General features: G+C 43.7%; 1 protein-coding gene and 1 non-coding gene across 2 annotated transcripts in view; one reads left to right on the top strand and one right to left on the bottom strand.

Moving 5' to 3' along the window:
- Window positions 1-12092: 12092 nt before the first annotated feature.
- Window positions 12093-27824, bottom strand: part of LOC126088402 (uncharacterized) — an 89453-nt gene continuing 73721 nt past the window's right edge. The window contains exon 2 of the mRNA XM_049906542.1: window positions 12093-12980. Coding sequence (XP_049762499.1) covers window positions 12093-12980 — 888 coding nt within the window. The remainder of the gene's footprint in view (window positions 12981-27824) is intronic.
- On the top strand, window positions 20392-20464 carry Trnav-aac (transfer RNA valine (anticodon AAC)). Its single transcript has one exon. It is a non-coding gene; the product is annotated as a tRNA-Val (tRNA).

The following is a 27824-nucleotide window of genomic DNA, read 5'->3' as shown; positions in this document are numbered from 1 at the left end:
GGTGGGCTCATTGGTCTGTTCCTCTCTATATGCCGATGACTTTTGTCTTTATTACAGTTCCCCAAGCATCAGTGTCGGTGAACGACGGCTGCAGGGAGCTATCCGTAAGGCACATTTTTGGGCATCCAACCATGGTTTTCAGTTCTCAGCCTCTAAGAGCCGAGTGATGCATTTCTGTCGTTGTCGAACGGTCCACCTCCATCCAGAGCTCTACCTTGCCAATGAACTCCTTCATATTGAGGAATGCTTCGCTTCCTTGGCATGCTGTTTTGTGCTCAGTTCACTTGAACACCTTATCTTTGCGAGCTTAAACAATGGTGCTGGTGGCACCCCAACATCCTTAGCTGGCTCAGCCACACCGTTTGGGGGGCTGCACGAACAATCCTCTTACAGCTTTATAAGGCTTTAGTCCAGTCCCGTCTCGACTATAGGAGCGTGGTGTAAGACTCAGCAGCACCTTAAACATTGCAGATCCTCAACCCGATTCTCCATTGTGGCGTCAGACTGGCGACAGGTGCCTTATGGACTAGTCCGGTGACTAGCCTTCTTGGAAGCTGGAATCCCTTCCCTCTGATTCCACTGACAACAGTTGCTTTCGTCATACATTGCCTGTGTCCATGCCTCGCCCGACCACCCAAACTGCAGGCTCCTTTTTCCTTCTTCTGCACTCCCCTCCCCCCGACGGTGGCCTACGTCTCCCGGTCCACGTTCGTTCCCTTCTCTCATCACTTGAGTCCTTTCCCCTTCCTCCATCCTTCTGACCCTCTTCTTCTACCCCTCCTTGGTCCCTCCCTCGCTTGTGGCTTTGCTTGGATTTGTCCTGCAACTCCAAGTCCTCCATTCCACCTGCCAACAATTCATGGCTCTTCTTGCCTCGTTTCGCGATGCAGATGTCGTCTACACCGATGGTTCTGTGGTCGATGGACGCATTGGGTTTGCTTTCATCCACAGCGACTAAGTTGAGCAGCATTCTCTGCCTTGTGGGAGCAGTGGTTTCACTGCGGAGCTGGTTGCTCTTCATCGTGCACTCGCTCACCTTTCCTCCTGCCCTGTGGAGTCATTTGTCATATGCAGTGACTCCCTGAGTGGATTGCAAGCACTCGACCAGTGTTTTTCCTGGGACCCTTCGGTGCGTGGTATTAAAGATGCTGTTTTTGCTCTCGCCGAACGTGTCGATCGGTTGGCCAAGCAGGCCACCACTTCGCCACCCCTGGAGCTTGGTCTTGTGGAACGAGACCTCCGGTCAGCCCTACATCGCAAGGTCCGTGATGTCTGGAGCTCTGAATGGTCTGTCTTGAACACGCCGTGTAAGCTCCGCATGGTCAAGTCGTCTACGAACGTATTGAACTCATCCTTGAGGAGCCCACATAGGGACTCAGTAGTTCTCTGCTGTCTCCGAATTGGACATACGCGGTTGACCCACAGTTATCTCCTTCATCGTGAGAACCTGCCCAAGTGTCGCTGTGATGCTGGGCTGACAGTGGTTCATCTTATTATAGACTGCCCCTTTTTAGCCCCCTTGCGGCAGTCCTTTAATTTACGACCTGCACTTCCTTTAATTCTCGGTGATGATGCCTCTATAACTGACTCAGTCTTATGTTTTATCCGTGCAGCTGGGTTTTATCACTTGCTCTAGGGTGGGCGCTCTCGCATGATTTCTCAGGCTGCACCAACTCCTGCGACTTTTAATTGTGATGTGGATGCCAAAATAGTGTCTCTTATGATAACAAGTTGTGTTGGTACCTCTATCAACGTTTTCCAGCTGGAGTTTGTTTGTAGTAGAGTGGTTGACCTTTTACCTGATCCATCAACCACTGTAGTCGGTTTTAAGTCAACTATTTGCTCTGCTTCTTTTAAGTGTCCTCTATTTTGTGTTACTGCGGTGTTCATTTTAGCTCTGTACCCCTTGGTGTTCCTTCCCTCTGGGTGCAGAGGTTACGCTTCTACTGTATAGGCCTTTTACAACTATGTCTGTTTGCAAGTGGGGACTGATGACCTCTGTGTTTAGCCTCCATCAAACCCCAAAACCAAGCAACCAACCAACCAACCAAATTTTTCATTGTCTTGCCGAAAAATTCATTGTTCATTGAGTAAAGAAGTCCTTTTAGAGATCATTCTTTGTGGAAACCCTCATTTCAATAGTTAAATTGTTATTCTCCAACCAATGTGACTGCCTAAAGGGGAGAGTGCAGATAATTGTAACCAGCTCCATCCCTAACTGTTGAAGGTTTCTGTAATGCATGACATACCTCTGCTTTTTCCCAGCATTGTCATCAGTTTGGGGACGGAGCTTTCTCGCAGAATTAGTTGTTCTGTACGTAGCAAATTAATTGGGTTTTTGAGGCCTGCCTGCACAACATACCCACATCAGAATCAGCTGCCACACCATGAATATTTCGACGTAGTCTGGACGCATTCGTCTTCAGCCAGCCGTTGAAACTCGACTTCCGGCAGCGATTGTTGGATGGTGTGTTTGTACTAGTTAAGTCCAAGTACATAACGTATCTTGAATAGACAGATGCAGTGAACCTTTCATCCATCCATGGCTTATTTGCCTTGGTATGCCTGTGATCACATCGGCAAAGTCTGTCATGGATCCCTCGCTCAAAGAAAAAGAAGCATGTGAACATTGGTCAGTAGTTCGATGTTGACTTCAGTTTTCTTGAACATGGAGTCCCAAGACAGCTCGGGTGCTGCGTAATAAAAGGCAGGATCCAGAGGATATGTGGTCATCCATACACTCTGGAATTTCTCAAAAACGTCCACAAGCAAACATGTTTGTGTTTGTGTAAAATTTTGCGTAGTGTCGTATGGTGGAGTTGCTAAACTCCCGCCAAACACTCACAGCATATTTATACTCTGCATCCAATATGGCATCACCTGTGAGGTTACCAGTGAATGCAGTTATGTTTCATCGAGTTTTGTCATACAGTTTAGATGCTCTATGGGAAAACCCTCTTCCTGTCTAAAGTTGAGTGACAGTGGTCACGATTAGGAGTTCCTGCTTTCCAATCTAACTACTACTGCCCATAGATATGCTGGTCGCCCTCCTTTTTGTACATATCATCATTCTCCTTTGACTTGGTTGTGGGAATGTTCGTGCTGTAAAGCTTATCAACCTCCCACGGAAGGTTTTCGAGCTCAGTGAGCAGCGAAATCGCAGGATTATCCCTGGAATGTGATTTGTGGTGGCTAAGACTCGAATCATACGAACGTACAGCTTGGTACGCTGCCGCGTACATGCTTTACTGTGAAGTTGGTATGGTCACTTTCACAGCATGTCGCAGAAGCTAGGAGGCATATACTACAAAGGGGTATGACTGCTGATGGTGGGTAGTACAACACATACCAGCTACCTGGTAGAGCAATCCACAATATGCTTTGCTAATACATCAGTTGTGGAAAATGCATTGAGGCACCTAAGGCAAATATGATTATGCCCTTGTTTACTCAGTTGTGATAAATGGAGTCAGGATATATCTTTGATCCATACATAGAGATGAGTATCAGTTTTATTACTTCCACTGGAGAATAGCTTATGCTAATTGGCAAATTCAGAGAAATAAATGGGTCTGACAACTTTGTTTGTAGCTATACTATATTTATTTGGCTTGTTCTCGTTCAGGCCATAAACATGAACTGATATCTAGGTATTCTGTGCCTCAAATTTAGGAATGTCCTGGATCTTAAAAGGGAAGTCCATACCTTGAAAATTATAACACCCATGAATGTTATTACCCACACCATATCTAGATGGTCGATGGGAGGATCCTTGTAATTGTATCTTTCCTCAAAAGTAAGGATTGACAATGCAAAAAAGGATCGTATTTGCGAGGTGCCGGGGCTAGCAGTGTATTTAACACTAAATTCTTCTCGAATTTTCATATGGAAATGATGCTCTAAGCCCCCCTTTTCTAACTCCTACTTTTGCTGCTGCACATGGATTAAGAAGAAACGCGAACTGACTGTAATAGACCCTGCAAGTGGAGTAGAAAAGAGTTTGGCACCTGCAATAATTTAATTTGATAGACATTAATTAAATAAAGGAACGTTTCAGTAACATAGTGAGAAATGAAAGGGTTGCTCTACCGATTAACAGAATGAAAGTTCTGTCCAAAATAACAATTTGATTTATTATTACTAAACTCGAAATAATAAACAAAACATATGAAACATTTACAATACATCAAATTGGCTCAAATTGGATACTCAAATAAATGCTGTGAAGGTGAAGTTGTCCCTAAACTAGATTGGTACATTTATGACGGAGTGGTATGTGTAGCCAATTCCTTGCAACTCAAATCTTAAGAGAAACACACAGCCAACCCAACATTAAATGCTGCTACAGTAGTGAGAACTCAGACAATGAACATCCAAGACAGAACAAAGTTAGAAAAGACGAACAGGCGCGCTCTGCTGAGCTCTGATTATCGCCTAGCAAAAATGCCTGCTTTGCCGGTGCTGCGGATGTACATTACCAAGCTGTCTTCTTAGCAGCAAGGACACGATCTGGCTTACTGGAAGCGTTGGCTGGTTGCTTCGACGTCCCGTCGTGGTGATGATAATGTCGCGAGTATAGCCCGAAACAAATTGTCCTGGTCTGGTTGTCCCAGACTAAAGACTTCCTATCAATACAAATGCGCCTCCGAGGGAGACGAAGGCGGCTCGCCAGACAGTCACTGATGGTACAGTGATTGATTTTCACAAGCAAAGTCACACAGTAACTCCGATACAGTCAACTTTAGCCAAAACTGCCCAAGACAGACAACATAGGCCACTTGTACGCAGAATGCTCAATTGCCAACTGTACTCAGAATGTTACGTTGAGGTCGAAACTTCAGAAATTTCGTTAAACAGTTACAGTCAAATAAAAGTATATTAGACAGCCAACGGAAGGCAGGCTGTCCAGAGCAGCGAGAGCTCAGTCTTGTAACCTACTCCGACCGAAAGGCGAGAGCCGACTCCCCACAAGAGCACCCGTACAAACCGAACACAGAACATTCCCGCCCCCACGACAGTGGCCGTGGTTAACCGTTTCAATCAGCAACTCGAAAACCGGCGGAATATTCCACTCTATATCCGGAGCACTACCATTCCACCAATGGAGATTCTTGGCGCCAATTTCTGCGCTGATTTTGCTACGTCTCGGAGCTATGCCCTGAGCAAGGCAATCACAGTTACGATTTTGCAGAAAGCGCGGGAATTTGCCCGCCACAACTGCCTGGGTACACAAGTCATTCCCACGCCTCACTGGTAGCCCGCCAGAAAGTGTTTTCGCTAAGTTTCTGCGAAGTAACGGAACCTCTAGCCCAGCCGCTACTTCAGGTCCCTGCGAGCGTGTCTCCGCCGCTATTCTACAATGTCGGCGTCTGGAAAGCATTCACTCTTTTGACCTCCCTCACACCCGTCGGCTTACCCTTTCAAGATCAGCAGAGCCCGCCTGTCACCGGACCACCTGGGTGACGAGAGACGCTGCGTGGGAAGTCCGCGTGTGAAGGGATAGCAACTTTTCACCACATGCAATTAGAGAGGAAAATTGTAAGATAGAAATATGAGAGGGGGCTCATGCCACCTCTCATAGCCCCTACGCCGTTTTAGATTGTAATTGGTGAGCGGTTGGCTCACTTAGGAGCAAGGTAGTGAGTCAATCGCCCAAGAACAATCTTGCAAACTGACTCCACATGCCGCACTCTATAAAGAAAATCACTGCAACTGAAAAATGAAGCTCATAGAGGGAGGATTATTTATGATGTAGCCAACTTCACCTTCTTAATATGGAACTCTAACACTCGCATCACACATCCATACCCAGGGAGCCCCTTCCAAACACCAATTCACACAGACATTCACACTCTAAATATGGCCCGGGCATGTGAGCCAAATATGGAGCAGTTTATTTTTTACAATCAGAGTTGGAGCGCTCTGCAATTAAATGCCCAAGATGTTACAATAATTTGAATCATTAAACTAACCTGAACTCTCACACATGATACTATTTAAGTTAACAATCTCTTTGTGAGCTTTCAGAATCTAATTCAGAGAAATAAATGGGTCTGACAACTTTGTTTGTAGCTATACTATATTTATTTGGCTTGTTCTCGTTCAGGCCATAAACATGAACTGATATCCAGGTATTCTGTGCCTCAAATTTAGGAATGTCCTGGATCTTAAAAGGGAAGTCCATACCTTGAAAATTATAACACCCATGAATGTTATTACCCACACCATATCTAGATGGTCGATGGGAGGATCCTTGTAATTGTATCTTTCCTCAAAAGTCAGGATTGACAATGCAAAAAAGGATCGTATTTTATTATTTTGGACATTAATACTTGCTTGCTTTGGCGCTATATCCTTAGGAAGTTTGATTTTGGTGGACCCCATTTATTGGATCAAAGATGTGTATGGTAGTCAAGGTATAGTACTCAGCTGAGTACTTTACGTGAATCTGTAACTTCCATCTCGGAAAACGTGGCCTGTATAGCAGTGAAGGTGAAATCATGATACCACTTAGCAATTGAGGTGCTCTGTGATACCACGGCAGTTTTCTCCAAATGTAGACGATACTTGTCTCCTCAGTGCTCGAGTTCTGTTTGGGGAGATGTGAATTCACAACATAGCACAGCACTGCACGTAATGTTGGTATAACACGGATCATTAATGATTTTGATTCTTTTTTTCTGGAACAAGAAGCCACACCTTCAGAGAACCGATCGGGTTTTTGTGTCCTGATGGGTTTTCTATAGAAGGAAACGAGATGCGCTCATCAAATGCATCCTCAGTCACTTCATAGTTCAGCTGTGGCATCACATGACTAATATCGTGTCCATCTACAATAGAATGGGAGAGGGAATAGCCACAGAATCACTAAAACTGTCACTGTGACTAGACTGCGTCCAGTCCTTCGGTGACACTGGCTGTGGTGAGGAGGGAGAGTAGCCACCGGCAAGGTGCACCATTCTTAAAGTATCTTGGGTGGTGGCTATGGGATGGCACTGGATTTGGCCAGTGGAAGTTACCTGGCTGCAGGGATGGCTCTGGTGAGGAGTGTTGGCAGCTTCCGGCTCTGACCCAGTAGCCGGAGGAGTGGGGGAGCCCATGGCCGCCATAGAGATAGAGCTGGTGACGCAGCAGAGGCGGCCGGGACGGTGGCGGCTGAGGCGGCGACCCCTGCAGCCACAAGCCTGGTTCTACCGGGTGAGGTGTCTGACGGGACGACATTTTGGCGAAGCCTTCGTTGCTCCTCGCACTTGCGTCACAGCATAGCGCTGTAAAGGAGTGCCGAGAGAGAGAGAGAGAGAGAGAGAGAGAGAGAGATTAAGTGCAACTCGCCTGCTACTGCAAATAAAGAATAATACGGGTTATATCTACTACAAAGATAATAAAGATGGATGTGTAAATTACCAAAATCTCCCTGCCTCCAAGATGATATTCAGAAGCTCAGCATTGGCAACCCTATCCACCCACTCAGGCATAGCTGTCAGGTGACTGCAATCCTTACTCCATCACATCGCAATGTCATAGTTGGTATGGATCCAGTTATCAAGGTCTCACAATTGCCTACCAATACAGAAACAACAATGCAGCCGAGGGAAACATATACAAAAGGGAGAGGGAGGGGGCGAGCGGGGAAGGGAGGGGGAAATAACGCATAAAAATAAGCTGAAGGCTGCAGAAGACGACTACGACGACGCTAAACCAGTAAGTGACTATGACAATGAACATCGGCAGAAATTCTTGTGGCAAAATATACGAAATAATTAAATATTGTCTTGAGATGATGTACATCGTTAATCTATAGTAGGAATAGAAGTGGTTTCCGCTGTAGTGAATTACGGTACACTGATAGGCTAGAAATAGTCGTGCCAAAGAGGTGTGTTGTAAACGGAGAGTTACGGTTATCAGACGACAGTAAAGTCGGCCAATTGGGTACATAGAAGGAGAATGGTGAAACACTGATGTTAGGCGACAAGAAAGTCGGCCAATCATTAATGCAGAGTGAGGGAGGAAAGGCAAAAGGCGACGTGTAAATCGGCAACTAAGCAGCAGTATTTATGGGCCAACTATTTTATGAAGTAAAAGAGAGTAGACACACTGTCGACATAGAACACAACACTGATATGGAAATCTCATAAAAAGACATAAACGTAGTAAATAACGTGTAAATGAAGGCTACGTAGTATGAAGGATAGAGAGAATGACCAACGGTGGTTTCAAATATGAAGAGTGTCTGGAATAACGATGTAAGAATAGAATAATTAGCCCCTACATATAAGAGAGTCACATTATGCTCATATATGTATGTCAGAAAATACACAGTCATTACATGAACTCAGTTCCTCTAGTACTTCTTGTAGTAAGAATTGACATTCAAATGTAGAATGAATGATACCCCATACTGTAGATCGAGGCTACGATTTGTAAATGAATGTTTGTGCGTTACGTTTGAGCAAGATCCTAAAGGTTCTCTAGATGCATCTGTAAATCACAATTGTAAGCCTCCTTCGGTAAGATTTAATGAGCATAGCACGTGACGCCAGATAGCGGCGAGTCATTAGCGAAACGAGTCGGCAGTAACAGATAGCGCGAGCAAGCACAGCGCTCAGTGCGAAGTGCAAGGCCTCAGCTGCATGTAGCTGCAGCTATGATGAAAACAAAAATACAGATGAACCACCGTCGTAGTATGCTGTAAACAGTGGCATTGTTTATAAAAACCAATATCAAAGTAAAACATTACGTATTTATGTATTAATAGTGTACGAAAACGTGTCTATTTAAAACTAGTTTGGAATTCTTAGGAAGCCAGTTTACGCATTTTGTATGGTTTAATGAAATTGTACTGAAGGCGTATGCTGTGGTTGGATATAGGAGAATGTACCGACAGTTGTTGAACTCAACACCACTTTGGAAAGTATGGAGTTTCATAACCCCTGACCTTATCAAGGACAACAGAATCATCAGTATGCGTTGCTGTTGTGGGGTGCTTGCGTATGTTCTGATAAAAGGTGTTTGTGTAATGTTCTTCCGTCTCCACGTATTTGTGAAATGTATAGGTCTTGTGTATGTTATGTTTGTAACCATGTGAAGTGGCCATCTTTATGATGCGTTCAAATATAATTAAGTGCAGAACGTTACCGACATAATAGTGAGGAAAAGTGTAAAGTGTGAAGGAGGTTACATCGAATTGAAAGGACGATGATGCGCCGATGGTGGATAGCAGTTTAAAGAACGGCAGTGTGCCGAAAGTAAACAATGTAAACAATGTAAATTCTTCACGATAAATATTTTGTTGCATTTAATGGACGGCAGTGCGCCGATAACAGCTTAGCTTAAAAGCAGTATAACATTTTATGATTGAAACTTGGCTAGGAGTTAGTGGATAGCTATAGAGTATTGTAGCAAAAATGATAGATGATTTAACAAAAGACTGCCAACATATGAAAATCTGTGCTGTTAAAAAAGAATAATGTAATTAGTATTGAAAATGTAACTAAAGATGAATAATTTTGGGATTTAAGGTTATAAACGAATTTATTGAGGTTTATAGTTTTTTGTAATCACAAAATAATTGTCTGATTGTACAAGTTAATAATCTGAGAATGAAAAACTTCAAAATACTCAATTTTTGAAAAAACAGTAACAAATTGTAAGTATAATGGCATTGCTCTTCAGATGATACCTGAAAAAATTATAAAAAAATTGAATAAAAAATTGCTTATTTCCAAAATTGATTGTCGTGCAAATCACAGGAGGGGCGATCGGAATTTACAGGGGGAGGGGGGGGGGATGTTTAATATTTCTGGCAGCCATCGTATTCAGGTACAAGAAGCTGCTCTTAGAGCAGTTGAGAAGGCAGCAGTGGGAAGATAACGTAATGTGGTTAAGATATAACGGATTCACGACTTTCATGTTTGCGCAGGGGACAACTACTACAAAAGACTGCAGGTTGATGACCGTTAATTTGAACGTATGCATTCCACGAAGTCGGTGGAAGCAAATAGGCACCTTGCGTGTACTGCAGTCCTAGTACAAGTGAGATCAGTGACACATCATATGCGGTAACGCAGAGGTGGTATGAAGGAGAGAAATTTTCGAGGGAAGGGATTTATTATACGCACGTGTATATCCTTCGCTCCCTCAGCTTGCCGTAATAGTAATATAATCTTTTTCCATGTCTACTGCCTGTGACGAAGATGAAAGAGTTAAGGTTTCCATTGTTTTCTCATGATATTTCGCTCGTTTCCAGCACAGATAATGTTTATTACTTGTTTAATTACAGCTATCCTGATTTATCTTACAGCGGTTTTTACTAGAACTGAGCGTTTTTTTATTAAGCTAAATTTTTTTATAAAGAATACTTAGTCTACATTTCACTAGGAATGACTACGTGATTTGAAGACACTATCGCTTAAGTAGTGGACCGAATGACAACAGGCTTATTTGAGTGGCGAGAGAGAGTACAACAGAAATGCTGCAAATCCATAACTGGCAAATTGGAAACACGCGCCCTCTCTCTCTCCCCCCCCCTCCCCCCTCTCTCCCCCCTCTCGCCCCCTCCCCCCCTCTCCCCCCCCCTCTCCCCCCCTTTCATTACTTCACTATTACTGACTCTATTGGGCAGAAAATGTGCAGACGTCATCAACATATAGTACTGAAGGCAATTATAAAATTATTTTGCTGTGCGACACACAGTTTAGGAGATATGGCGAGATAAATATAGAGTAACGTGAAAAAACAACTTTTCCTGAAAGCGTAAATATTTCTCTTTCTGAGTGACAATAAATTTTAATGCAATGTAAATAAAGGTGTCGGAAGGTAGTTCTCGGATCATTTTATCATGTTCAGGTGCCAAATTATAAAAAACACTACTTTCATTTTTTTATTTCTGACGCACCTGCCTTGTACACCCCTCGACGGCAGCGCTGTGGTCACGCGCCTTGCCGTGTTTACAGTACGTCTCTTGTTTCGGTGAATGGAGTATAGTGTCTCCGACGTCCGCCCTCCTAGTACATTCCACCTTCTCTTTCACGTCGTTGTCTGATGCTAGGGTGCATAGCTAGCACGGTAGCCAGCCCGTGCGGTGGGGTCGCTATGTACCCTTTTGGTTGAGCCCCCTGAACACACAGGGATCACACTTCTGATATCTGAACTGTGACGTCCTCATGCATGCCTTGGAGTGGTTGCTCTTCGTCTTGGAGCATCGGAACTACCAGCAATGGCCGCCGTGCCAGACAGCCCTTGCTGTGGCTGGGTGGCGCCCGTGAAGAGAGCCCCTGATCGGAGTGGGTGGTATCAGGGCGGACGCTATGCAAATTAAATGCATACAGGTCCAGAACTCTGACCGTTCTTCTGTGGCCGTCTCTCTGCATGGAACTGATTCTTCAAGTGCTGCTTCTCTTGCCCCTTCGGTCTTCCCTTCCATGGCTACCCCCTGGGAAGAGGGTCAGGCCTGTTGGCTAGTGGCGAAACCTTTCCCCCGTTATCTAGTTTGCACCAGGACTGATGGGGATACTTTCACCAATACCAAACCTTTATTCTTTGTGGAACACATTGAAGACAAGTTTGGCGAAGTGTAGTTACTACTACACATTGATCTTGCCAAAAGCCGAGAAGCGATTCTTCTTGGTGTTTTAGCTCTCTGGGTCACTCTGGGATGCTCTCTGGGGCACTCTGGGATGTTCTCTCTCTTAGTTTCACAATAAGTGAATCTCATATAATGATCTTTTATTTAATTCTTAATAATTTCAAATTTAGTGTTCATTTCATTTCTTAATTTAAACTTGCGAAGGATCCTTATCTATGTCGTGACATTTTTTTTAAAAAAGTATATAAGTACTTCTATTTAAAAATCTTATCGTTTAGATCTATTTATTCATAATAAGATTCTGTGGGTTGCAGGGGTTCCGACCCCTGAGGAGGTGGGTGGGTGTTATAGCATGGCTGTGTGTTTTGACTACGTGTCGCTGTGTAAGTCGCATGTCTGTTTAACAGACCGTTTCTTCATATCTTAGTCATGTTTTAATTTGATGTTCAATTAAGAGCAACTACACATTGATCTTGCCAAAAGCCGAGAAGCGATTCTTCTTGGTGTTTTAGCTCTCTGGGGCACTCTGGGATGCTCTCTGGGGCACTCTGGGATGCTCTCTGGGGCACTCTGGGATGCTCTCTGGGGCACTCTGGGATGCTCTCTGGGGCACTCTGGGATGCTCTCTGGGGCACTCTGGGATGCTCTCTGGGGCACTCTGGGATGCTCTCTGGGGCACTCTGGGATGCTCTCTGGGGCACTCTGGGATGCTCTCTGGGGCACTCTGGGATGCTCTCTGGGGCACTCTGGGATGCTCTCTGGGGCACTCTGGGATGCTCTCTGGGGCACTCTGGGATGCTCTCTGGGGCACTCTGGGATGCTCTCTGGGGCACTCTGGGATGCTCTCTGGGGCACTCTGGGATGCTCTCTGGGGCACTCTGGGATGCTCTCTGGGGCACTCTGGGATGCTCTCTGGGGCACTCTGGGATGCTCTCTGGGGCACTCTGGGATGCTCTCTGGGGCACTCTGGGATGCTCTCTGGGGCACTCTGGGATGCTCTCTGGGGCACTCTGGGATGCTCTCTGGGGCACTCTGGGATGCTCTCTGGGGCACTCTGGGATGCTCTCTGGGGCACTCTGGGATGCTCTCTGGGGCACTCTGGGATGCTCTCTGGGGCACTCTGGGATGCTCTCTGGGGCACTCTGGGATGCTCTCTGGGGCACTCTGGGATGCTCTCTGGGGCACTCTGGGATGCTCTCTGGGGCACTCTGGGATGCTCTCTGGGGCACTCTGGGATGCTCTCTGGGGCACTCTGGGATGCTCTCTGGGGCACTCTGGGATGCTCTCTGGGGCACTCTGGGATGCTCTCTGGGGCACTCTGGGATGCTCTCTGGGGCACTCTGGGATGCTCTCTGGGGCACTCTGGGATGCTCTCTGGGGCACTCTGGGATCTTATCTGGGGTCACAGTGTTCTCTGTGTGAGTTATCTTATCAGTATTATTAAAAAAGCTACTTAAATAATTTAATTAAATAATACTAATGAGTTGTGGGTGGTTTATTTTGTTTAGGAGTGGGGATGGTGGGTGGGTAATGTCCTTATATACTTTTGTATTTCATGATTTAATAGTTACTACTACACATTGATCTTCCCAAAAGCCGAGAAGCGATTCTTCTTGGTGTTTTAGCTCTCTGGGGCACTCTGGGATGCTCTCTGGGTCACTCTGGGATGGGGATGCTCTCTGGGTCACTCTGGGATGCTCTCTGGGGCACTCTGGGATGTTCTCTCTCTTAGTTTCACAATAAGTGAGTCAGAATCTTACAACAAACCTTTTACTGAATGGGAATTTCTTTCTGCTCTATCTTCTTCTCATGATACTGCCCCTGGCCCAGATTCCATTCATAACCAACTGCTTCAACATCTCAGTGCTCCACAACGGCAACATCTTCTTTGGGTGTTTAACCGTATCTGGCTCCAGGGTGACTTCCCTTCTGAGTGGAGGGATAGCATTGTGGTTCCTGTCCTTAAGCCTGGTAAGATCCCCCTATCTGTTGACAGCTATCGGCCAATTAGTTTGACCAATGTTGTTTGTAAGTTACTTGAACGGATGGTAGCACGGCGGCTCAATTGGATCCTCGAATCTCGGGATATATTGTCCCCTTACCAGTGTGGCTTCCGAGAGGGACGGTCTCCAATCGATCATTTACTTCACTTGGAATCCAAAGACCTTCGCAAGGCCTATGACACGGCCTGGCGCCATCACATCTTACTTACCCTTCCTCAGTGGAGTCTTCGGGGCCCACTCCCGATTTTTATCCGCCAGTTCCTGTTCCATCGGTCATTCAGGGTTCGAGTTGGTACTGTTTTTAGTTCTCCACAGACCCAGGAGACGGGCATCCCACAGGGGTCTGTCTTGAGTGTCCTTCTTTTCCTCATTGCTATCGATGGACTTGTGGCCTCTGTCGGTCCTTTGGTCGCTCCTGCCCTATATGTGGATGATTTCTGCATTTGGGTTAGTTCCTTTTCGATGGCATCTGCAGAGCGGCAGCTCCAGGGAGCTATATGGTGTGCCTCTGCATGGACCCTCTCCCACGGGTTTCAAATCTCTCCTCTAAAATCGCGGGTGGTCCACTTCTGTCGCCGTACTACGATCCACCCTGATCCAGAGCTCTATCTAGATGAACAACGATTGCCTGTGGTCCCACAGTTTCGTTTCCTGGGTCTTCTTTTCGATAACAAGCTCACTTGGCTGCCCCATATCAGTCTTCTGAAGTAGGATGTTTCCATAAACTCAATGTCCTTCGCTTCCTTGCCCACTCCTCTTGGGGTGCGGACCGTTCCCTCCTCCTCCGTCTTTATCGTGCTCTAGTTCTGTCTCGCTTGGACTGTGGTTGTCATGTTTATGGTTCAGCTGCTCCTTCCACACTGCACGTGCTGGATCCAGTCCACCATCGTGGTATCCGTTTGGCCACTGGTGCCTTCCCTACTAGCCCTGATGATAGTCTTCTCCTGGTTGAAGCTGGGATCCCCCCCCCCCCCTTTCTGTTGGGCGGTCCCAGCTTCTGGTGTCTTATGCACTCGCTATCCGTTCCTCTTCCACTCATCCTTCCTATTCTATCATGTACTCAGACCATGGACATCGCCCACCCGATTCCCGCCTCGGGCGGATTTACCGGTTGGGCTCCTACTTGCGTCTCTTTGCCGTGATTTTCAGCTTCCTTCTTTGTCTTGTCTTCCTCGCTCCTTCCCCTCCCCCCCCCCCCCCCCTTGGTTAGTTCCTCGGCGTCGAATTCGGATGGATCTCCGCCGAGGTCCGAAAGATTCCATCCCCCCGATGGTGTTCCGTTCCTTTTTCCGCCAAATTTTATGGGAGTTTCGGGATGCTGTTGTTTTCTACACTGATGCTTCTAAATCTGCTGATCATGTGGGGTATGCCTTCACGTCCTCTGTTGGAACGGAAAATCATCTGCTGCCACCTACATATGGGGTGTTTACTGCAGAATTGATGGCTATTTCCCAGGCCCTTACCTTTAGTAAACAGTCCCACCACAACCGCGTTTTGTTATGTACGGACTCAATGAGTGGTCTTCTTGCTATTGACCGGTGTTTTTCGTGCCATCCCTTGATCTATGCCATCCATGACCATCTCGCTGATATTCACCGTGCAGCTTATTCCATTGACTTCCTTTGGGTCCCTGGCCATGTGGGTATCCCGGGTAATGAGCTCGCTGATCGTTTGGCTGGGGGAGCAGTCACTTACCCCCGTTTTCTGTAACCCCTCCTGCAGCGGATTTACGGCTTCACATCAAATCCCACTTCGCACAATCATGGGGCAACTCTTGGGAGGCTACTTCCCTGTCTAATAAACTTTGTGCCATTAAGGTGACACCAGGCCCGTGGCGTTCTTCCTTTCGCCTCTCCCGAAAGGACTCGACCACACTGTGTCGTCTCCGCATTGGCCATACCAGGCTGACCCATGGTTTTCTTTTGCATGATGAGCTACCCCCACTTTGTGGTTGTGGAGCCTTCCAGTCAGTAGCCCACATTTTGGTTGAATGCCCCCTTCTTTTGGCTCTGCGTGCTAAGTACAGACTCCCCCACACTTTACCTTTGATGTTGGCTGACGATTCCCGGATGGTCTCTCTGGTTCTCGGTTTCCTCCAGGAAAGTGGTTTTTATTCTCAGTTTTAAGTTTTTTAATCTCTCTCTCTGGTGTTGGGGCAGGGTGGTGAGTGTTTGGGTATCTCCCATTGTTAGCCGTGTTAGGAGATTCCCGACTCACCTCCCTGACCGAGATCCTCTTTTCTTCCCCTTTTACTCTGTTTTTACCCCTTTTTTAAGGATTGATTAGTCTCCTTTTCCCATACGTACTTTCTACATTCTAGCGGTTGCACCTTTTAAGTCGCAGGTGGTCTTGCCTTTGCTGCTTCAGCATAGCGTTGGCTTCGTTTTCTTGCTGACTTACCTCATTTTGTTTTTACCATTGAAACATGACTGCCCTTTTACGTTTTTAGCCTTTTCCCTTTTATTGTTCTGACTTTCCTGAGATGTCACACTAGCGGGATGGACCACATTTGAAACAAGGGACTGATGACCTTGCTGTTAGGTCCCTTAAACCCCACACAATCAACCAACCAACCATATCTCCCTCTCCCTCTCCCTCTCCCTCTCCCTCTCCCTCTCCCTCTCCCTCTCCCTCTCCCTCTCCCTCTCCCTCTCCCTCTCCCTCTCCCTCTCCCTCTCCCACATCCTTGGAAAACTCCCCAACTCATTCAGCGAAGAAACGACGACTTTTCTCTTTTATGTAAGACAAGAATTTAGGTTACTAAGCAAATACGGTTCATTAGCAGATTATTCTTCTATGCGTTTATTCAAACCTATGTACTTAATTAGATATTACGTGAAAAACAAGTTGTGAACGGCGTTTTCTCGAATTGAGTATGTGTTTGGATAGTTTCAGTGAGGACGTTGCCAAAAGGAGGGGTCATGACCGTCCTTCCTCCCCCCTCCAAACGAGTTTAAATGAAATTACACACGACCCAGCTGTCGCGTAGTGAAATTTGAAGATATTTCAACCACGAAACATACAACGAAAAAAAGGATCACGCTACCGATAGTAAACATTGCTATCGACAGATTTAAACTATTGATATGTCGATAGCACTACTGTACGTTTTTGGCTTTCCTCGCGCTCAGATGTTCTGTTAATCAGTTCAGTTCATACTTGTACGAGTAGTTTAATTTAAGGCAAGTGCTCCCGTTTGTTGTTGCGCTATGTCCTCTTCTGATAGTTTCTAATTAAGGACAAGTTTGTATCAAGAAAGAAGAGGAAAACGGATTTTGATTCGTCCACTAGCGACATGGTAACTTAAAAACTATGTATGCACTGCTATAATGTAATTATCTATTTATAGCAATCTAGTGTTAGCAAGAGAGTAGTTATTTGGAGACTGATAGAAATTTGGGGTGGGATATTTCACTGTCACACAAGGCAGCGGAACGGTAAACATATTACAGATAAGATTAATTTAAATTCAGCGGGTAGAAGTGTGTGTGGAATTGTCTGTGTCGCTCAAAAATACCGGTGATCAACAGAAATATCGCCTAAACGGTGATACGAATCCGTTATAATCCAATCATGGCTTCACAAAACATGATTTGAAAGGTTCATTTCAGTGTTTTATTTTTATTGTTTGACACAACCCATCACGTATGAAAGTAAAGTTTTTAACATGTTGTTCACCTCTCCTTCCTCATACAGTCTCTGTCATCGTCCTCATCAGTCGGCCTACCAGTTTCAGCTGATGTTACATCGATGTTCGCTATCGAAACATGACACTGCAAATTATCAACCTCTTTCCAGTTGTCCCCAAATCGTGTTTTCAACAGTTTATCGACATCCAGTTTGTTAGCGTTAGGTAATTCGGTTTATCAGTGGAATTTCTACTGCGCTTTCCTGCTTAGTCCTTTCCAGTTCATCATACAACTTGAGTCTGCGATCGTCTTCTACTTTGTTCCGTACGCTATAAACATTACTTTTTGCATTCTCCGGGTAGAATACTGGGATGCTTCCACACTTGAATCTGCCTTCTCAGCTGAAAATGAGTGAAATGTGGATCTCGGATGAAGTACCTAAAATAACTTCGTCAGGTCCTAACTATAGATAGTAAAGCGCAGTCAAAGTATAAAAACTTGCATTTATGCAATCTTCCCTGCACGAATAACACATCTGTGCACCGACATTACAAATTTAACAGAAAATCATTCGTAAAATACATAAAGTGCTGTTACTGAGTTTCTTTTCACATTGTCTTTCAGTTTTCGCGGCTCTAATTCTCATTCTCCTTCGTTATGATCAGTCTCCCACGGGTAAATATCTCTACATGTTGCTCCAAAAGTGCACTGTCATGTAATAAACACCACACTGTGAGTTGTGTGATGAAAATAGCAGAAACAGCGTGCAAAGGAGCAGGCTGGGAAACTGGCACTAAACATGATACGTTGTGAACCGTCGACTGCGATTTACATAATACGATTTGATCCGGTTCATGTTTTTGAACACCAAATTACTATGGGAAAGAATACGAAATGACTCGATCTGACAACGGCGTTTAAGGGCATACCACAATTGTGGGGGGAGGGGGGAGGCAGAGATAGATTCATCAAACTGTATTTTGTCATAGGCAACATTTAATACGTTTTGAAACGATGCTCCTCATTTCATTGGAACAGTTGCTCGAAATTTTGTCATTAGTAGCCTAAATGGTTAACTAAAGCCCAGTCTGGTCGTCCAGACAGCACTCAGTTATGAAAACGAGTCAGGACAAGGAGCGATGGGGAGGGGGAAGGGGTATGTGATGACAGTTCGTATCTTCATTTCCAAAAGATCTTTTTCTGCGGGCTGCTTAAATTCGAATTCGGCAGCACTTGCCTTAAATTCAACTGCTCGTACAAGTACGAACTGAACTGATTAACAGAACATCTGAGCGCGAGGAAAGCCAACAACATACAGCAATTCCATGCACAATTAAAGCTTTAAAATACACATGCATTTATGGACTATCAAATGACCAAATATGCACAATTAAAGGAAAACCGTACAGTATCAGAATTCCACATTTTGTTGTGATCAATTTTATTTTATTTTGAAACTGTGTACAACTAGTTTTTTTCAAAATTGGCCTCCGAACGGTGTAACTCTGCCCGCAGAGGCACTGAGCTAGAAAACCCTGTATTTGGATTTTGAGGTGAGGTGGTTCGAATCCATGCGCTTGCAATCCAGAAATAGTTTCCCGTGGTTTCCCATTTTCAGTTTAGGCAAAGACCGAGGTTGGTCCCTACCTAGGCCGCAGCCACTTCCTTCCGAATTTCTTTCTTCCTGAAAGGTACCAATTCCCATAAAGATGTTTAAATGAAGAGCTGCATCAAAGGCGAGCAAACGTCTCTTCCAAAGATGTACTGATATATCGTGTCTTCAAGTTTTATTACAACAACGATAGTCTACAGTGAAATGTCTTACTTGTAATAACCTCAATGTCCTTGAAACAGCGGGTCCAACCATCACAGCTCTAACGTATTTGTAAATAAAGTTACGCAGACAGCAGCGTATGTTGTACAGCATACAGGCCTTTATTAACATCGTATTATTGTAGACAAAGACAAACTGATTTAGGTCGCATACATTAAAAGACTGGTTGAAATCAGTGTTATATCCCATAACTGTAAATCATTCGGTTTTGTTTAATATAAAATGTGGTTACTACAGTTTAAATTTACTGTTGAAATAATAATTTAAAAAAGGCCTTGATAACGTAAGGAAATTGAAGAATGTTGATGAAGTGAAAGATACTTTAGTAAAATTTCAGACTGACTTGAGGAACCTGGGATACTATGATGTGTTGAAGGAATTACGACTTAGTTTCAGATAAACCACACATTTATGAACAAAACTATTTTTCGAGAAATATAGCTATTGTCAAGAGATTTTAGCATGTTTTCCATTGTGTGTTCTTCATTTCAGCGTTAAGATTCCTTTGCTGTGCGATAATCTATCTTACAATAAGAAGACTGAGCATTTTTTTATTATTTTATAGCCAAGAGCAATGCTGTATTTTAGGATGCTAATTCGTTCGGCAATAGAGTGAAGTTGTCATACTGCCAAGTAAAGTAATATTTGACTTTGCATTTGGGTATTTCTCAGCTGCATGTATAGTGTGTGTTACATATCTTTAGGAAAAGCGTTTCTTGCTTAAATTAGTACACCAAATACTATTTGTATGTAGGCTTCTCGAAAGGAAATGTTCCTAAAATTAAAAAGTAATAAATATTTTTAAGGCCCTCTGTAAGAAGTTGGACCCCCAATCCTGCCACTTTTATGGAACACCTAACTTATTTTGAATATAAATAAAATTTGAAAAATGAGGTACTTGCTTTATTCAGTTACCCCCTCACTTTTAAATTGTAACTAAACACAGATATAAAAATAAAATTATAAAAAATAGTTAAAATCGTCAAAATGCCGGACGAAAGACCCGCCTATATTGAGCAGTTATTCACTTCCTGTGGAGCACCGTGTTCCGCGAAACACAGTTTAGGAGATCTGCTGTAACCTAGTTACGCCCCTGCCGCTGATTTCTCTAATGAATAGAAAAGTCTGCAGAAAATGTTTACGTTTACAGCGGAGTAGAGATTTGGCCCATTCCACAATTACGGATTTTCAGATATTCTTCATTAGTGCCCTGTTGCAAACAACGAAAATTAATCACAAAAATTTTAGCGCTCTCTCTCTCTCTCTCTTTGCCACACACGTGCACACGCACTCGCTAACGTGCTTGTATAAATACGCAAGTAGAACATCAGTCAGTCGGTTGTTTCCGTGGTGTAGTGGTTATCACATCCGCCTAACACGCGGAAGGTCCCCGGTTCGATCCCGGGCGGAAACATGTTTTTTTTTTTCTTCTTGTAATCAAAATTGTAATACTGTTTAAGCATTGTTACACAGAATTACTATCTAAATTAGTCCAAATTCCTCAAAACTTTTAACACATAATTACAGCCGATTTTAGGTGTTGATAACTGCTTCGTGACTATACAATTTAATATGGTATAAATGAATTTGAATTCACAAAATCTAATATCAGATGTTGAATTGCACAGCCCCTTCCGCGTAGCAACCATTCGTGATGGAGATAGCCGCAGTTTAGTAGTCCCTCCGTTCACCGACCTCCTGTAGAGGTATGGGACAAATTGCTTTGTAGGCACTGTAAGGCAACGTTCGTCACTGTCGGTAAACCCACTAGAATGTCCTTATATGTCCATCTTTACAGAGATGGTTGCGGGACACAGGTTTTAGATACAGGATGTAAAATTAAACCTTCCAGTTTCCAAACTTATTTGGATACCAGTTTCAACGTTTTCCTACGCTATGTTCAGGCGCTTGACCTACGTGTAGGAAGATTCTATCTCAGTTCTGATCAAAACAGGGGCCAGCAGTACTGCCGACTGATGATGGTTGAAGTGATCGCTATAGCACAAATCTACTAATACCAGTACTGCTGGTTTGTCATCTTGTGGTTATAATTCTGACTTGTGTTATTGCATAGTGGAGACTAAATGACATTTCACCCTCTTCTACCCACTATACATACTCATGTTACAGATTTATTGTAACCAACTGCACCATAAATCTACGTGCTACACGAAATTGTAACAAACTGGGATAGTGATGGTTAGATTATTGGTCAGAAACTCTTCTCTGTTCACTTAAGACTGGTACAACACCTGCCAAAGTCTGGCGAAGAGGGCACAGCATATGCAGGTGTCGAAGTCTTCTAAGCATATCATATAAGAGATGTCCAGTTTTTTTTATTGCTCTTAAACAGGAACAACCAATAAGGAACTCTTGTATCACAGAATGTGTATGTAGCATCAAAGACTGAAAAACAGATGTTAACTGTAACTCCCAGACAGTATCCATAAGGTGTAATAGACAACCTCTGTATTACATTAATTATTTTGAGAAACAATGGATGTGCTAGGAAGAAGACTCCCTCTTCTGGTCACTTGCTTCTGTTTCAGATTTCATTGTGTTAGGAGGTACGTGATGTTTGCTTTGTCGCATTTATCGGATTATAATTTTTTTCCATAATTACTGTTGCCTGCAATTATTGTAGAAACCTTTGTTGCCATATTAATTTAAGTACCTCAAATGTTTCAGATGTATGAGGAAATTGTGTGATGGCAGAATGACAGACTGCTTACCGCATCCTGTCGTTAATGCATTGTATTGTATTGTATTGTATTGTATTGTTGGCTGAAACCAGACGTAAACAGTAATGAAATCCTAAACACAGATTGGAATGTATACCGCAGAGACAGGCAGGACAGTGAAGGGGGAGGCGTGTTTATAGCGGTAAGAAGTGCAATAGTATCGAAGGAAATTGACGGAGATCCGAAATGTGAAATGATTTGGGTGAAGGTCACGGTTAAAGCAGGCTCAGACATGGTAATTGGATGTCTCTATAGGCCCCCTGGCTCAGCAGCTGTTGTGGCTGAGCACCTGAAGGATAATTTGGAAAATATTTCGTGTAGATTTCCCCACCATGTTATAGTTCTGGGTGGAGACTTTAATTTGCCGGATATAGACTGGGAGACTCAAACGTTCATAACGGGTGGCAGGGACAAAGAATCCAGTGAATTTTTTTTAAGTGCTTTATCTGAAAACTACCTTGAGCAGTTAAACAGAGAACCGACTCGTGGCGATAACATATTAGACCTTCTGGTGACAGACAGACCCGAACTATTTGAAAAAGTTAACGCAGAACAGGGAATCAGCGATCATAAAGCGGTTACGGCATCGATGATTTCAGCCGTAAATAGGAATATTAAAAAGGGTAGGAAGATTTTTCTGTTTAGAAAAAGTGACAAAAAGCAGATTTCAGAGTACCTGTTGGCTCAACACAAAAGTTTTGTCTCAAGTACAGATAGTGTTGAGGATCAGTGGACAAAGTTCAAAACCATCGTACATTATGCGTTAGATGAGTATATACCAAGCAAGATCGTAAGAGATGGAAAAGCGCCACCGTGGTACAACAACCGAGTTAGAAAACTGCTGCGGAAGCAAAGAGAACTTCACAGCAAACGTAAACATAGCCAAAGCCTTGCAGACAAACAAAAATTACGCGAAGCGAAATGTAGTGTGAAGAGGGCTATGCGAGAGGCGTTCAATGAAATGTACTGACTTGGCAGAAAATCCTAAGAAATTTTGGTCTTATGTCAAAGCGGTAGGTGGATCAAAACAAAATGTCCAGACACTCTGTGACCAAAATGGTACTGAAACAGAGGATGACAGACTAAAGGCCGAAATACTAAATGTCTTTTTCCAAAGTTGTTTCACAGAGGAAGACTGCACTGTAGTTCCTTCTCTAGATTGTCGCACAGATGACAAAATGGTAGATATCGAAATAGACGACAGAGGGATAGAGAAACAATTAAAATCGCTCAAAAGAGGAAAGGCCTCTGGACCTGATGGGATACCAGTTCGATTTTACACAGAGTACGCGAAGGAACTTGCCCCCCTTCTTGCAGCGGTGTACCGTAGGTCTCTAGAAGAGCGTAGCGTTCCAAAGGATTGGAAAAGGGCACAGGTCATCCCCGTTTTCAAGAAGGGACGTCGAACAGATATGCAGAACTATAGACCTATATCTCTAACGTCGATCAGTTGTAGAATTTTGGAACACGTATTGTGTTCGAGTATAATGACTTTTCTTGAGACTAGAAATCTACTCTGTAGGAATCAGCGTGGGTTTCGAAAAAGACGGTTATGTGAAACCCAGCTCGCGCTATTCGTCCACGAGACTCAGAGGGCCATAGACACGGGTTCACAGGTAGATGCCGTGTTTCTTGACTTCCGCAAGGCGTTCGATACAGTTCCCCACAGTCGTTTAATGAACAAAGTAAGAGCATATGGACTACAGACCAATTGTGTGATTGGATTGAGGAGTTCCTAGATAACAGGACGCTGCATGTCATTCTCAATGGAGAGAAGTCTTCCGAAGTAAGAGTGATTTCAGGTGTGCCGCAGGGGAGTGTCATAGGACCGTTGCTATTCACAATATACATAAATGACCTGGTGGATGACATCGGAAGTTCACTGAGGCTTTTTGCAGATGATGCTGTGGTGTACCGAGAGGTTGTAACAATGGAAAATTGTACTGAAATGCAGGAGGATCTGGAGCGAATTGACGCATGGTGCAGGGAATGGCAATTGAATCTCAATGTAGACAAGTGTAATGTGCTGCGAATACACAGAAAGATACATCCTTTATCATTTAGCTACAAAATAGCAGGTCAGCAGCTGGAAGCAGTTAATACCATAAATTATCTGGGAGTACGCATTAGGAGTGATTTAAAATGGAATGATCATATAATGTTGATCGTCGGTAAAGCAGATGCCAGAATGAGATTCATTTGAAGAATCCTAAGGAAATGCAATCCGAAAACAAAGGAAGTAGGTTACAGTACGCTTGTTCGCCCACTGCTTGAATACTGCTCAGCAGTGTGGGATCCGTATCAGATAGGGTTGATAGAAGATATAGAGAAGATCCAATGGAGAGCAGCGCGCTTCGTTACAGGATCATTTAGTAATCGCGAAAGCGTTACGGAGATGATAGATAAACTCCAGTGGAAGACTCTGCAGGAGAGACGCTCAGTAGCTAGGTACGGGCTTTTGTTAAAGTTTCGAGAACATGCCTTCACCGAAGAGTCAAGCAGTATATTGCTCCCTCCTACGTATATCTCGCGAAGAGACCATGAGGATAAAATCAGAGAGATTAGAGCCCACACAGAGGAAAACCGACAATCCTTCTTTCCACGAACGATACGAGACTGGAATAGAAGGGAGAACCCTCCGCCACACACCGTCAGGTGGCTTGTGGAGTATGGATGTAGATGTAGATGTAGATGTATTCTTCATAAATCTAAAGCGCAGATCTTTTTTTCTGAAGTCCGAATGAATATTCATTACCACTTTTACATGGAAGTCAGTATAGTATTTTCAGTCAACGAGTCGTCAATAGCAGTCATCATCCAGTGACACCGAGGAATTCAGAGGGTAGACAGGGGATTTGATTCAGTCAGCTGGCACTGTAATAATGGAAGAAGTATCCATATTGTTATGGTAGAGACAAGCGCCATGATAAACCTTATGACTCTTAATTTTTTCTGACAAAATCGGGCCGGCCAGTGTGGCCGAGCGGTTCTAGGCGCTTCAGTCTAGAACCGCGCGACCGCTACGGTCGCAGGTTCGAATCCTGCCTCGGGCATGAATGTGTGTGATGCCCTTAGGTTAGTTAGGTTTAAGTAGTTCTAAGTTCTAGGGGACTGATGACCTCAGATGTTAAGTCCCTTAGTGCTCAGAGCAATTTGAGCCATTTGAACCATTTGATAAAATCGGTGAGACGTGATGCACGCCCATCATGCCAGTGCAGAATTGCAAGATATGGGAACTATTGGCCTGAAATAGCGTCGTGTGAAATGGGAAGCACAGATGAATGAATGTAGGTTATGGAGTGATGAAATACACATCCCTAATCGTTAAAGGCTTAACTGCAAACTGCGTAATTGGGGTAGAATTCTTTTGTGGGAGGATTTTGGCAGATGATGGTGAGGAAGTAATTGTGGATCTATTTAGAAATAAAGCACCTAATAGCAGAAACTGCAAGGCTAACAGGATAAAGATCATACAAGGCATTACTAAACGTATCAGTGACACACTGCCTCACTGTTTTGACAAGTCAGTCACGCTGTACTGACTTGGGGATGAAAGCTAATACGAACCGTATTCCGACCAAAATATCACAGTCACCGTGCATCAGTGCTGTACAGAAAGTCTAACTGGCGCATCTACTAATAAAAACATTATTACCGACAAACCTGACGTTATTAGAGGTTACCAATATAATCGCGAGGTCATGCCCCACTAAATCTACTGCTCATCTACTTACCATATCCGTGGACGAAATGTGAAGCTGTGATGGAGAAGATTAGAAAAATGCTAGATTTGAGGGTAATTGAAACATCACTTTCACCTAATAGCAGTCACTTGTTAATAGTTCACAAGCCGAATGGACGATTGTGTTGAGTTATAGACACATGGGAGATAAATAATTGTACCAGGGTAAGATTTGTCTGATTTGATAGAAGAAACAGTAGTCTATTTAGAAGAGATAGGGGCTCCAGTATTAGAATCAGAATTTAAGAGCTTTGGAGGACGTAAGGTCAAATAAGGCAAAGAGATAGATAACATTCCATCAGAATTTCTAAAATCATTGGGGGAAGTGGCAACAAAACGACTATTCACGTTGGTGTGTAGAATATATGGGTCTGGCGATATACCATCTGACTTCCGGAAAAGCATCATCCACACAATTCCGAAGACGGCAAGAGCTGACAAGTGCGAGAATCAGTGTAACAGCTCATGCATCCAAGTTGCTTACAAGCATAATACACAGGAGAGTGGAAAAGAAAATTGAGAATGCTCTAGATGACGATCAGTTTGATTTTAGGAAAGTAAAGGCACGAGAGAGGCAATCCTAACGTTGCTGTTAATAATGGAAGCAAGACAAAAGAAAAATCAAAACGCGTTCATAGGATTTGTTGACCTGGAAAAAGCGTTCGACAATGTAAAATTGTGAAAGCTGTTCGAAATTCTGAAAAAGTAGAGGTAAGCTATAGGGAGAGACGGGTCATACACATTATGTACTACAGCCAAGAGGGAATAATAAGAGTGTGGACGACCAAGAACGAAGTGCTCGTATTAAAAAGGGTGTAAGACAAGGGTATAGCCTTTCGTTCCTACTGTTCAATCTGTACATCGAGCAAGAAATGATGGAAATAAAAGAAAGATTCATGAGTGGAATTGAAATACAAGGTGAAAGGATATCAGTGATACGATTCGCCGATGACATTGCTATCCTGAATGAAAGTGAAGAAGAATTAAATGATCTGCTGAACGGAATGAACAGTCTAATGAGTACACAGTATGGTTTGAGAGTAAATCGGAGAAAGACGAAGGTAATGAGAAGTAGTAGAAATGAGAACAGCGACAAACTTAACATCAGGACTTATGGTCACGGAACAAGGACATCAAAAGCAGACTAGCTATGGCAAAAAAAAGGCATTTCTGGCCAAGAGAAGTCTACTAATATCAAATATCGGCCTTAATTTGAGGAAGAAATTTCTGAGAATGTACGTCTGGAGTACAGCATTGTATGGTAATGAAACATGGGAAAACCGGAACAGAAGAGAATCGAAGCATTTGAGATGTGGTGCTACAGGCGAATATTGAAAATTAGGTGGTCTGATAAGATAAGCAATGAGGTCGTTCTACGAAGAATAGGAGAGTAAAGGAATATGTCGAAAACAGTGATAAGGAGAAGGGACAGCATGATAGGACACACGAGGGAATGACTTCCGTGGTACTAGGGGGAGCTGTAGAGGGTAAAAACTGTAGAGGAAGACAGAGATCGGAATACATCCCACAAATAATTGAAGGCATAAGTTGCCAGTGTTACTCTGAGATGAAGAGGATAGCACAGGAGAGGAATTCGTGGGGGGCCGCATCAAATCAGTCAGTAGACTGACGACAAATGAAGGAAAAAAAAAAAAGTATGAAGAGCAGATCCAAAAATTTCAGAGTTTGATACTTAACCAGTATCGATCTCAGGGCCTCATACTAGCTGATTATACTGTCAGAAAATTCCAGAAAGTATACAGCCTTTCCTTTTTTGGAGTGTCTATATCAAATAAGGGTACTTCCTCTTGGCTTAAATGTTAGTGCTGGAGCTTTTGTTACAATATTGGGACCAGATTTGCTGGATAAGTGACACTCCATGAAAATGTTATACTAATAGCTACACTTACATGGGAGGAGCAGTTGGAGGTAACAGAAATGTACTGCATAATTTTTTGCAGTAAAGAATAACGGTTAGTGTAGAGAAATCAGAGTTTGGAAGAGACCAGCTCAAATTTTAAGGTCATATCATCAGAAGGCATTGTACTGAACCTGAATAAGATTAAAGCAATCAAGAATTTTTCTTCACTAACAACACGGAAACAGCTGAAAGCTGTTCTAGGTCTCACCTCATTCTTTAGGAGATTTGTCACAGCAACTACAGAGCAACGATAATTCACTGAAGTTATTAAGAAAGCATACTCCGTGGTTTGGGAGAGAGGAATGTAAAGCAGCATTCAATAAAATTGATGCCTTAGTCCACTCAAAAATATTTCACCATCCAGACATAG

Source organism: Schistocerca cancellata, chromosome 6 (assembly GCF_023864275.1).
Source record: "Schistocerca cancellata isolate TAMUIC-IGC-003103 chromosome 6, iqSchCanc2.1, whole genome shotgun sequence".
NCBI classification, from domain to species: Eukaryota; Metazoa; Arthropoda; class Insecta; order Orthoptera; family Acrididae; genus Schistocerca; species Schistocerca cancellata.
This window is presented reverse-complemented; position numbering and strand designations above follow the sequence as displayed.